The sequence below is a fragment of the Symphalangus syndactylus genome, chromosome 4 (assembly GCF_028878055.3).
Source record: "Symphalangus syndactylus isolate Jambi chromosome 4, NHGRI_mSymSyn1-v2.1_pri, whole genome shotgun sequence".
In the NCBI taxonomy this organism is placed as follows: domain Eukaryota; kingdom Metazoa; phylum Chordata; class Mammalia; order Primates; family Hylobatidae; genus Symphalangus; species Symphalangus syndactylus.
The window spans coordinates 114,047,175-114,059,023 of record NC_072426.2 but is presented as its reverse complement, the minus strand read 5'-3'; the positions used below and the strand labels follow the sequence as shown (position 1 = coordinate 114,059,023).

General features: G+C 41.6%; 1 protein-coding gene across 1 annotated transcript; it reads left to right on the top strand.

Moving 5' to 3' along the window:
- The first annotated feature begins 2,079 nt into the window (after positions 1 to 2,079).
- Positions 2,080 to 11,610, top strand: UCP1 (uncoupling protein 1). The gene is made up of 6 exons (XM_055275980.1): positions 2,080 to 2,437; positions 3,065 to 3,263; positions 7,536 to 7,736; positions 7,845 to 7,946; positions 8,677 to 8,857; positions 11,044 to 11,610. The coding sequence occupies exons 1-6, from the start codon at positions 2,312 to 2,314 to the stop codon at positions 11,156 to 11,158; spliced, it is 924 nt and encodes a 307-aa protein (XP_055131955.1). The 5' UTR covers positions 2,080 to 2,311; the 3' UTR covers positions 11,159 to 11,610.
- Positions 11,611 to 11,849: the final 239 nt, after the last annotated feature.

The window sequence follows — 11,849 nt, the reverse complement described above, 5'->3', positions numbered from 1 at the left end:
CAAGGCCATTCTTTCCAGACTATAAATATGAGTCTGGGTCCCCCTATGGTTTGGCCCTTGAACTCTTTTCCTAGTCTTATTGGAGTAGTCCCATTTTCCCGTGTAAAGCATGCGCCTTTCATTGCTTCCATATGGTGACTACCAAATACCTCCCAGCTCTATTTCTTGCTCTTTTAGCATGTTAGATGCAGCTTCCTAAGCTATCTAGATATCAACAGTATTCCCTCCAAATAATTCTAAGACTTTTAAAAATTGGTTTAATCTTCTCACCCCTAAAATCACCTCCCTTACCAATTGCCTCATGACAATCAGTTGGTACCATCACTGAGCTTGCAACCCATGTTCTTAAACAGAGTAATCTTTGACTCCACATCTAATCATTCATAAAGCTGTATTGTCTATCAGATTAAATGTGACATTTATGTGAGAGCACTTCATAGTCTGTAAAGCGCTACACAGGTGATAACATGAATCTACACTCATAATGGATTTGCAGGCTCTGCTTCTCATTTGGCTTCTACAGACTCATCCCTCACCAACTTCTTGCCCTACCTCTCTCTTTTTTCCCCATCACCCAATTTCCCAGTCACTCAGGCCAACAGAATGCATTCTATATACGCGACCTGCTTTCTCCAACATCTTTGCCTGTATGCATGCCACTTATTTGCCTCAGTTGATCTTTATTTCAACAAGTGTTTGCAGAGGAGAAACCTCGCTGGCTCCTTCTCCTTTCTATTTTTTTTTTCAGAGGCTACCCGTCAGGTCAACATTGCCTTTTGCAGGGAAGCTCCGCAAGCCTGACCTCCCTTGAAAGTGCCTTAGGACTGGCTTCTTGCACAGTACACAACCTTTACTTATAGAGGGGTTGAAGATTATTCTTTATTCATGTTTTATTTCCTGTGCTCCTGGAGGATATGACTCTGACTTCCACTGACTCTTTTGGGGGCTTAAGTCAGGGTTGAGTACCAGAGGCCCTAGATAGCTGGATGTAGATTCTGGTAATATCAAATGGATCTTTGGCTTATCTGAGAGGTTCTGGAAGCTGGGACCTGACCTTGCCCATTTCCCTCTTTCTTCTGTTTCCTATTATTTCCCACTGTTTTTAAAAAGTTTTTTTTCTTAAGTTTTCACAAGAATAAACATTGAAAATAGCATTTGTACAAAGATTGAACTAGGAAAGGCCACACAATCAACACATATTACATCATTATAGGTAAGTTAGCAGGAAGATTTCAGACCTGGGCTGGCTCTGGAACCACATTTTACACCGTTGAAAATAAAAGCTGGAGTACAGCTGACTTTCCCAGCCTCACAGAGTTGGTAAGCTGGAGAGCTGCACCTGGAGCCAAGCAACCTGCCCTGTCCTTTCCGCTGCACCCTCTAAGAAATGTAATTAGAAGAAATAAGTGGTATCTCATTTTGTATAGAGCTTTAGCAACGTACTATTTGCTTTCTAGTGTGTCTATTGTCTCGTTTGACATCTCTCAAAAAGTGATGAAACGAAACGCTTTCTTTGACAAGTTCAGAGTGTTCTTGGTTCCTGCGTGGGATTCTTCCAAGTCTGAATTTGGTAGTGGGAAGAGAAGGAATCCGGAGGAAAGAGGATGAGAAGTTTAAAGGAGAGGAAACAGAAGCAGAGAAGCTGCAAGCTGCCTGCAAGTTGTCTGGGGAGTTGGAGGAATGGGAGCGTGCCCCGCTCTTCCTTATGGGAGAGCTCCAGCTCGGCAGGACCTTTTACCAAGGCTCTGATATCGTGCTGGTTTCCGAAAAGCCCCAGCCGAGGGTGTGCAGCCAAAGGATGACAGAAGGTGAGGCACGTGCGGGTGCGCGGGTGCTGACCGCCGCGGCGCGCCCTCCCTCCGACGCGCGGAGTGCAGGGCGCAGACAACCAGGGGCCGGCCCAGGGCTTTCGGGGAGCGAAGCAGGGCTCCCCAGGCGCCGGGCGAGGATGGGAATGGGAGGGACCCGATGCTCCCGGACACGCCCCCGCCTGGTCCCACGCCCGGGTCTTCTGAGACCTCGCGCGGCCCAGCCCCGGAGCGGCCCAGCTATATAAGTCCCAGCGGAAGACCGGGGCGCAGAGGGTCCTGCTGGCGCGAGGGTGGATAGGAGGGGACCCGGGGACTCGGCACCCAACGCCGCGCTACGTCTGCAGCCGCCGCCTCTGCACCGCCGCTGCCCGGCGGTCGGTTCAAAAAACAGAAATCGGGTTTGCTGCCCGGCGGACAGGCGTGAAGAGCAAGGGAAAGGAACTTCCTCCACCTTCGGGGCTGGAGCCCTTTTCCTCTGCATCTCCAGTCTCTAAGTGAAGATGGGGGGCCTGACAGCCTCGGACGTACACCCGACCCTGGGGGTCCAGCTCTTCTCAGCTGGAATAGCGGCGTGCTTGGCGGACGTGATCACCTTCCCGCTGGACACGGCCAAAGTCCGGCTCCAGGTAGCCAGGCAGAGGGGTATGACAAGGGGTCTCAGGGCAGAGGGGACGCTGTTGCGCGCATTCCATTTATTCTCTGCTTTGGTGTAACCACTGTTTCTAGGCAGGGTAAGTGGCCTTCCAAAGCAGACTGGCCTTGTCCCAGGGCTGGTGCTTTAGGATGGGAAACTGGAACTTTTTCTGGGATTAGCTGAAGAACCACCAGGGCCACAGAGAATGGGTTGACCATGACTACTACCAAATTCTCCCAAAATTTAGGGTGCACTTAGTATTCTAAGCCGAGAATATTGGCCTCTCCTGAGTTTACTAGTCAGGTGCTTTTTCCTTTCTTTGATTCTTCGGGTGTTCTGTCCTATCCTACTGCCCTAGGGGTTCTGGAGAGTTCCTGGGGGGGGGGGGGATATTCAAAATGTGCATTGTAGCCAGCCTCCCCCCATCTGCGCGTGCGCGAACACACACACACACACACACACACACACACACACACACACACACACGGGGTAGAGGGAGGTGGATGGAAGAGGGATGTTGCTGAGAAAAGAAACGGAAAATAGAAACACAGGGGGAAATCTTGGCTTAAGAGTGAACTCAATTTCGCTCCCTTCTGATCTGCACCTTTCTTATTTCCAGGTCCAAGGTGAATGCCCGACGTCCAGTGCTATTAGGTATAAAGGTGTCCTGGGAACAATCACCACTCTGGTAAAAACAGAAGGGCGGATGAAACTCTACAGCGGGCTGCCTGCGGGGCTTCAGAGACAAATCAGCTCCGCCTCTCTCAGGATCGGCCTCTATGACACGGTCCAGGACTTCCTCACGGCAGGGAAAGAAAGTAAGCCGTCAGCGTTCCTGGGAGGGGCAGAAAATCCTTGGACTCCGCTCTGTTCCAAAAAATGTAACACACCGAGGAGTGGTTTTCATAAGAAATTGGCGAGAAAACATTCATATTTGAACTCTCCCTTCCCCATATGTTAGCTCGTTGTTCATAGAAAGAAAAAAGTATGCAAAATTGATTTTTTAGATGCAGATTTATACTTGCAAAAGTCACCCAGTCATGGAAGTTTTGTGCCCAATTTGGATCTCCATCTGGAGAATATGGGTGGGCTACAGAAAAATGTTTAACTTAAAGTTCTCCAAACAGGGAAGTATATCAGAAACATCTATGGAGCTTGTCAGAAATCCAGACAAGGACTACCGTGGTGCTCTGAGTCTGAATCCTCAGGCGAGAGACCAGAGTGTCTTTCCACGAGCTTCCCTCATCATTTGGGTACGCAACAAAGTTCAAAACCTTCTGTTTGAAGCAAAGAAAGCCAGACTTTGTGAAGAGAGTTGAAAGGACAGGAAAAGACATATTTCCTCTTAAGAGGTTCCTCATAAGGTCCAGGAAAGACCACAGCAGAAAAAGTGGACGAATGCTGTAGGGAGTTTGTTTAGGGGAAAAAGAAAAGGAAACATATTTCCTGAGTGCCAGTGCACTCTAAGAATTCCTGTCACTTTAGGTGGCATTTATTTGAGGGCTTAACTATGAACCAGACACTGTTCTAAGTGCTTCAGATACATCACAACTGGAAGGGTACTAGTATCATTATCCCTTGGCAGATGGGAAAACTGAACACAGAGCAGATTCATCACTTGCCCAAGGTCACACAGCTGGGAGGGGGCAGAGCCAGCGTTCAAACCCACGCAGTCTGGCCTCAGACTCCAGGCTCCTAACCCTGTTCTCTACTGCCTTCTGCACTTCTCATACGAGTCTGCCTATCATTCAAACTGCACAACAATGCTGTGAGTAAAACGTGTTAGCCGAATATCAGGGCAGTTAAGTAACATGAACAAAATCACACAGCTAATCAACATCAGAGGCACTTTCATGTGGAGTAGACAAGCCAGAGAGAAGATGTGCTGATGGCAAAATGAATACATTAAGTGAAATCCACCTTGTAGATTTCATCATTTCTGCTGTGAGTAACCTTCAATGCTATAACTTTATGGGATAATTTATAAATATTGTCTATACAAATATGTAAGTTATACTTATCCACGCAAGTACTTTCAAAGTGAAGATAAAGTCTGGATGTTACTAGACCAAAACCACATTTTGATATTTATAGATGTAGCAAGAGAGGAAACACAAAGGAGGTAAAGTTGCCCATTCAGGTGGTTTTCTTCACAGATTGACTGTTCTACCAATTGTTGTGGATTTTGGGCACCAAATTAATAGGATATATGTTGGCAGTGTTCTATGTTATATAGATTCAGTTTATTTAGTAGGCTTTATTGAACTGCCATGTGCCAGTAACTATGTTAGGTGTTTAGATGGCAGATGTATCTCTAGACAGAGCTTACAGTTGAGAGTATGGGGTGTGTGGGGAGAAGTGAATAGATGACTATATTCCATGACACATGCTGTATTACAATACAGTTCTACTTCGCTTAACCATGGGGATACATTCTCAGAAATGAGTTAGGAGGCAAATTGGTTGTTGAATGAACATCACAGAGAGCACTTACACAAACCTAGATGGCATAGCCACACCTAGGCTATGTGGTATAATCTATTGCTCCTAGGCTACAAACCCGTGCAGCATGTTGGTATTGAATACTACAGGCAATTGTTACATAAAGTTAAGTGTTTGTGTACCTAAAAATAGAAAAGGTAATGCTTTGCACTACAACCTTATGGTGGTTGGGATGTCACTAGGTGATAGGAATTTTTCAGCTGTGTTCTAATCTTATGGGACCACCATCACGTATGCAGCACATGACTAACTGTAATTACAAGATGGTGGCCATATTCAACACAACTAGTTAACCTAGCCGTGGAGGCATGGTCCGTGAGATTTTCCTGAAGAGTTAATGTCTGGATCAATTCTGGACGGGCCAGCAGAAGTACTCCAGGCAAAGGGGTGAGAAAGGACTTTCCAAGTAGAGTGAAGGTCGTGTACAAAGACTCAGTGAGGAGCAGAGTGAACATAGCACAGGGAGGACATGTTGATGAGGAAGGAGGGGTGAAGCCACAGAGACAGGAGGCAGCCAGATCACAGAAGGCCTTGCGGGCAGTGCTAAGGAGTTTGGATTTTATCCTTACAGTGGTGGGAAGTCGTAAAAATGTTACGCAAGGGAGTGGCATAAACAATTTACATTTTCAAAAGATCACTTTGGCAGCAGATAGAGTATATATGTAAAAGGAGTAAGAAAGAGGTAAGTTAGAAAGCAAGAAATGATCAGGGTATGCCCTAAAGCACTGGCAATAGGAAAAAGAGATGTCAATAAGAAAGATTGAGAAAGTATAATTGAATTGACTTGGTGAACAAATAGAAGCAAGGCATAAGGGGCAGGTAGAAATATGAGATGACTTCCAAGTTTCTGTTTAAAGATACCCTTTATTGAGAGAGGATGTATAGAAGCCGTCTTAGGGGGAGGACAAGAAATTTGGTTTAGGCCATGTCAACAGGTAATGGCCAGTAGGCACATGATTCAGTTTATTTAGTAGGCTCCTTTTAGGAGATAAGTCTGGGCCAGATTCCAGGAAGTCACAGCAGGGACTATCAATAGAGTCAAACAGCAGAGAGTGTGGAAAGGACTGAAAAGTGATCATGGTACATAACAAATGGAAGCTCACTGATTTTCTAGTAAAAACATCTTCAGCAGAGTAGTGTGGTATAAGCTATATTGTAGGGCACTGAGGAAGAAATGGGCTCTGAGAAGTAAAGACAAACAATATGTTTTGTAAATAAATTTCTTTTAGTTCTTGAAAAACAAAAAACAAAAAAAAAAACACAGGCTCTTTTCCAGGAAGCTTGATTGGGAAGTGAAGAGAGGGATTTGAAAGTTGGAGACTGGAGGATAGGATGAGTACATCAAGATACACTACATTGTAGTGCAATGCATTATAAATGTGAGCTAAAAGTGAAGGCATTTGTAATCATATGATATTGCCAATTAAAAGACAGCTGTCAATCATATGCCCAGCTCCTGGTAAAGCATGATGAGAAGAGTACAATCATGATAGTGATTTAAAACTTGCCACCAGTTTTGTGGATTTTCTTTGTGCTAGACAGTGTAAGCTCTTTATCGATATTATTTAAGTCACACAACTCTAGGAGGTGGATATTATTATCCCTATTTGACAGATTAGGAAAGAGAATTATAATGACTGAGAAAGTCTTTGCTGAGTAAATGTTGCTGAACCATAATTTTATATTTACTTAATGATAGAAATGAATATTGGGCTTCAAGACTATTTGTATTTAATAATATCTGTCTTGCGCAACATAAGCTAATTTTTTCAAAATTTTAAGACAAAAATCACTTTCTTCTCTCCTGTCTTCTTATTTTTGTTCCCTTCACATGATGTAGCCTAACACTACTTGATGGCCCATTTCAGTGCAGCTTTTGTCCACTGGGCCTCTTCTAAGGCCACTAAGTCCCATAATTAACATTATCATTCGTGGGAGAAAGATCAAGCCTCATTGGTGACAGGTGCCTCCTCACAGTCAGATAATACTGAAAAGAGGGCTAAATACAGGAAAGAACCAAGCTGAATACAGGAAAGAATCAGGCCACTGTGAAAATAAGCATTGTGTTTTCTTGTTCCTTGAAAGTCTTCATTTTTAAGAAATTTCAGACACCTGAAGTTTTCTAGCCTTACTGTGAGTTGATACACATTTAGTACATGATCAACACATGAACAGGCATTAGAGAAGTAGAAAAGCTGTAAGAATACAAAAATATGGGCCAGGTGTGGTGGCTCATACCTGTAATCCTAGCACTTTGGGAGGCCGAGGCAGGCGGATCACCTGAGGTCAGGTGTTAAAGACCAGCCTGGCCAATATAGTGAAACCCTGTCTCTACTAAAAATACAAAAATTAGTAGGGTGTGGTGACACGTGCCTATAATCCCAGCTACTTGGGAAGCTGAGGCAGGAGAATCGCTTGAACCCGGGAGGCGGAGGTTGCAGTGAGCCAAGATCGCACCACTGCACCGTAGCCTAGATAACAGAGCAAGACTCCATCTCAAAAAAAAAAAAGTACAAAAATATGAACCACTGAAAATTAAAAAGACATGCATGCATTCTAAGTCTCTACTTTTTTTTCTCTCTGGATAGCAACACCTAGTTTAGGAAGCAAGATCTTAGCTGGTCTAACGACTGGAGGAGTGGCAGTATTCATTGGGCAACCCACAGAGGTCGTGAAAGTCAGACTTCAAGCGCAGAGCCATCTCCACGGTATCAAACCTCGCTACACGGGGACTTATAACGCGTACAGAATAATAGCAACAACAGAAGGCTTGATGGGTCTTTGGAAAGGTAACTAACTTCAAAGTGGGTTTTATAACCACCAAAGCACATACATACAACTAGCAACTTATTGTAAAGTAGAGTTAGTAAACATTTTCCTTTTTTTTTTTTCCCCAGGGACTACTCCCAATCTGATGAGAAGTGTCATCATCAATTGTACAGAGCTAGTAACATATGATCTAATGAAGGAGGCCTTTGTGAAAAACAACATATTAGCAGGTAACTTCCGATTTCATATAACAAGCAGGTCTGCACCTTTAGAATTTCATCTTGGAGCTTCTGCAGCCACCTTATACTCAGTCTCTTAACTCTAATAATTTTCTCTTTTTAAAAATTAAGTAATTTTGAACCATATATAACTTTATGAGAAACAGGAAAAGACCAAAATATTAAGTTTAAGAAGTTTTGCCACAACAAAAATATTTTGCAACGAAAATAACAGGCAATTTCATCTTATGTCAGCATTATTCTCATTTAATACTAGTATATGGGACTTTTGTTAGAATCTTATTCTTTATACAGCAGAATTCAGGAGGTAAGTCCATCCTGCACTATATCCAAAAGATCTAGTTATACAAGGAGCTTATCAATGGTCTCATCCAAAAAGTAAATACCATAAGATAGGTTCTTAAAAATAATATTCTAACAACTTCTAGAGACATTAAAATTTCCCTTATTTCAATAAAAAAGTATTAGATGCTCATACATTGGGCATTATTGTAGGCCTTAAGGGCACAGAGGAAACTAACAAGTTATTTTCCTAAAGTGTTAACAATCTCTTAAGCCATTTACTCTTTACCTTCTTCTTCTAGTGCAATACCTTTCTTATTTTATTTATAAGACATCTTCATTGACCTACTGTTATCAACAGGTTTATAAAGATGTGACAGATAACTAAATTGCAAGCCCCCAAAAGTCTGATGTTGACCTGTTCATCGTTCCATTTTAGATGACGTCCCCTGCCACTTGGTGTCGGCTCTTATCGCTGGATTTTGCGCAACAGCTATGTCCTCCCCGGTGGATGTAGTAAAAACCAGATTTATTAATTCTCCACCAGGACAGTACAAAAGCGTGCCCAACTGTGCAATGAAAATGTTCACTAACGAAGGAGCAACGGCTTTCTTCAAGGGGTAAGATATGATCTTGTGTATCTGTAATGTGTTCTGGCTGTCTGTGTGCTTTGGGACACTCTTATGTCAAGCAACTGACATTTAGCTTACAAGCCTTAGTATATTCATATACTTTGTATTGATTTTTCCTTGCCACAGATTTCTCCAACCCACCGATTCCACTGTGCCAGAAAGTAAAAAGACATGATATTCAAATTTTCTCAACTTTGATCAAAGGCTCATTCAAGACCAGTGCCTTTTCCATTGGTCCCAATCTATTGGAAATGTAGACAGTATTTTGCCTTCTCTGGGCAAGAAAGCTATAAAGTAGAGGGAAATCATAATAGAGAGCTATGAGAGAACAAGATTTGATTTGATTTAATTTGTTGGACTCAAGTTTTAACATTGTAAAACTAGAGATAAGACATCACCACCAATCTAGAAAACTGATGCAGAAAAGTATTTGATTTGGGTAATTATTACACTCACCTAGAAACAAGTGTTGCATAATAGATTACATATTTCCATAATGCAATGTTGTATTGGAAACTACCTTCCTAAGAAAATATAGTATGGGCTCGGTGTGGTGGCTCACACCTGTAATCCCAGCACTTTGGGAGATGGAGGCAGGAGGATCACTTGAGCCCAGACTGGGCAACAAAGCGAGACCCTGTCTCAACAAAAAATTTAAAAATTAGCTGAGTCTGGTGGCACGCACTGATGGTCCCCTCTACTTGGGAAGCTGAGGCAAGAGGATCTCCTGAGCCCAGGAGTTCAAGGTTTCAGTGAGCTATGATTGTGCCATTGCACTCCAGCCAGGGAGACAGAGCAAGGCCCTATCTCAAAAAAGAAGAAGGAGAAGGAAGAAAATACAGTATTAAGTAATCTGTCAATATATTCCACAAGGATTACACTAGTGGTTAAATAATAAAATTCTATTACCTTTTTAAACTGTAAGGCCATTCCTCAAGCTTTATAAATTAAGCATGAATGCATCACACACATTTTATAAAAAGTTCCAACTCATCAAAATCTGTACTTACGATACATTAATACAAATGAAGTGCATTATAAAATTAACTTAAAATGGATATACCAGTTATTAAACCATTAACCATTTAATAATTTTATTTTTTTCAAATTTAAAAACTTCGGGGGAGAAATACTACAACATGGATGAACCTTGAAAATGTTATGCTAAGTGAAATAAGCCAGACACAAAAGGACAAATACTGTATGATTACACTTAAATGAGGTACCTAGAGTAGTCAAATTCATAGAGACAGAAAGAATAGAAGTTACCAGGGGCTGGAGGTAGGAAAAAATGGGGAGCTGTTTAATGGCTAGAGAGTTTCTTTTTGGGGTGACAAAAAGGTTCTAGAGATGGATAGTGGTGATTGTTACACACAATGTGTATGTACTTAATGCTACTGAAATGTAATTTTATGGGTTTTTTTTTTTTTTTTTTTTTGCAGTAAAATACCCCACATTGGGAAGTGAAGAGAAACGTGTTAAGAGACTTGAAGGAACAAAATTGGGGCGGAGGGGTGTTTTTTATAGGTTAAACAATAAAAGCCATTTAAACATTAACAATTTCTCTAAGGACAAGAATTGTCAAGATTGAGACAGCACCGATTTCTTGACTCTACTTAATACTTCTTTGGTTTCTCTTCTTCCTTCCCCCTTCTAATAGTTTCCTACCTCCCATTCAGAAAGCAAAGCAAAACAAGCAAAAATTCCCCCTTCCCTCAAAAAAGGAAAGAGTTTTTGAAAAAGTTCATGTCAGAGAAGAGAAGACATGTTTTGGGAGTAAAGGATATTTGTGGATTTGTATAGTTGTGATCATCAGGGCTGTGTTGTTCTGAAGTAATATAGGACATCTTGAGGAAAATTTATTTTCAGCAGAGGAGGGAAAGATGAAGAATAGATACTTTTAAGCATCTTCACTTGAGGAGTGGCAAAATGAGAAGCATAACCTGCTATAATCACTTTAAGAATTTCAGACTGAGTGTGGTGGTGCAGTCTCTAGTCCCAGTTACTTCGGGAGGCTGAGGTGGGAGGATTGCTTAAGCCCAGGAGCTCGAGGTTGCAGTGAGCTATGATTACTCTACTGCATTCCAGTCTGGGTGACAGGGTGAAGCCTTGTCTCAAAAATTAAAAAAAAAAAATCAAACAAACTAATCGAATGATGACATGCGCTTTTCTAGGTTGGTACCTTCCTTCTTGCGACTCGGATCCTGGAATGTCATTATGTTTGTGTGCTTTGAACAACTGAAACGAGAACTGTCGAAGTCAAGGCAGACTATGGACTGTGCCACATAATCAGCTTCAAGAAAATGATGTAACATACCAGTGGGAATCTTGCTGACTGGATCATAAAAACAAAACTTATTACTTATTTTAACCTAAAAAGATAAAGGAATTTTGGCAGAGAATTTTGGACTTTTTTATGTTAAAAAAAGGAAAACTAATGCCTATTTCATATAACATTTTTTTTCTCAGTGTCTTAAGAAGGGGAAAGCAAAACATTCAGCATATACCCTGGCAAATGTAATGCAGATAAGCTACTGCATTTGACGATTTCTGGAGTGCAATTGTGTGAATGAATGTGAAGAACTTTAACATGTTTTAATTACAATTCCAACTGGTGGAAAAGAAACTGAGTGAAATGCAGTGAAATACTTAAAAATGAAGTTATTAAAATATTAGTTTTTATTTATTAACCACAGTTGTCAGTTAATATATTCAATAAAGTATTGCTAATACCTTTTAAAGTTTGCCTTTTGAGATCTATACCTGGGTGTAAGAGTCAAGTTCACCTACAATACAATACTGCCCAATAGCAAGTCTTTAGAATAGCAAGTTTAAAGCCTAAAGCACGTCTTTAGAATCATAGGCATGAACCTACTCTGAATGTTACTAGTATAGATTTTTAATGTTTAGAGTCCAGATTTGATGACATCTTTAAGAACTTCTAATCTAAGACACTATATTCATTTTGGCAGGATTGTTA

Coding starts and splice junctions, on each gene's coding strand:
- UCP1 (XM_055275980.1), top strand. CDS start 2,312: ATGGGGGGCCTGACAGCCTCGGACGTACACCCGACCCTGGGGGTCCAG. Junction 3,264..7,535: donor CCTCACGGCAGGGAAAGAAA/GTAAGCCGTCAG, acceptor CTCTCTGGATAG/CAACACCTAGTTTAGGAAGC. Junction 8,858..11,043: donor GCAACGGCTTTCTTCAAGGG/GTAAGATATGAT, acceptor GCGCTTTTCTAG/GTTGGTACCTTCCTTCTTGC.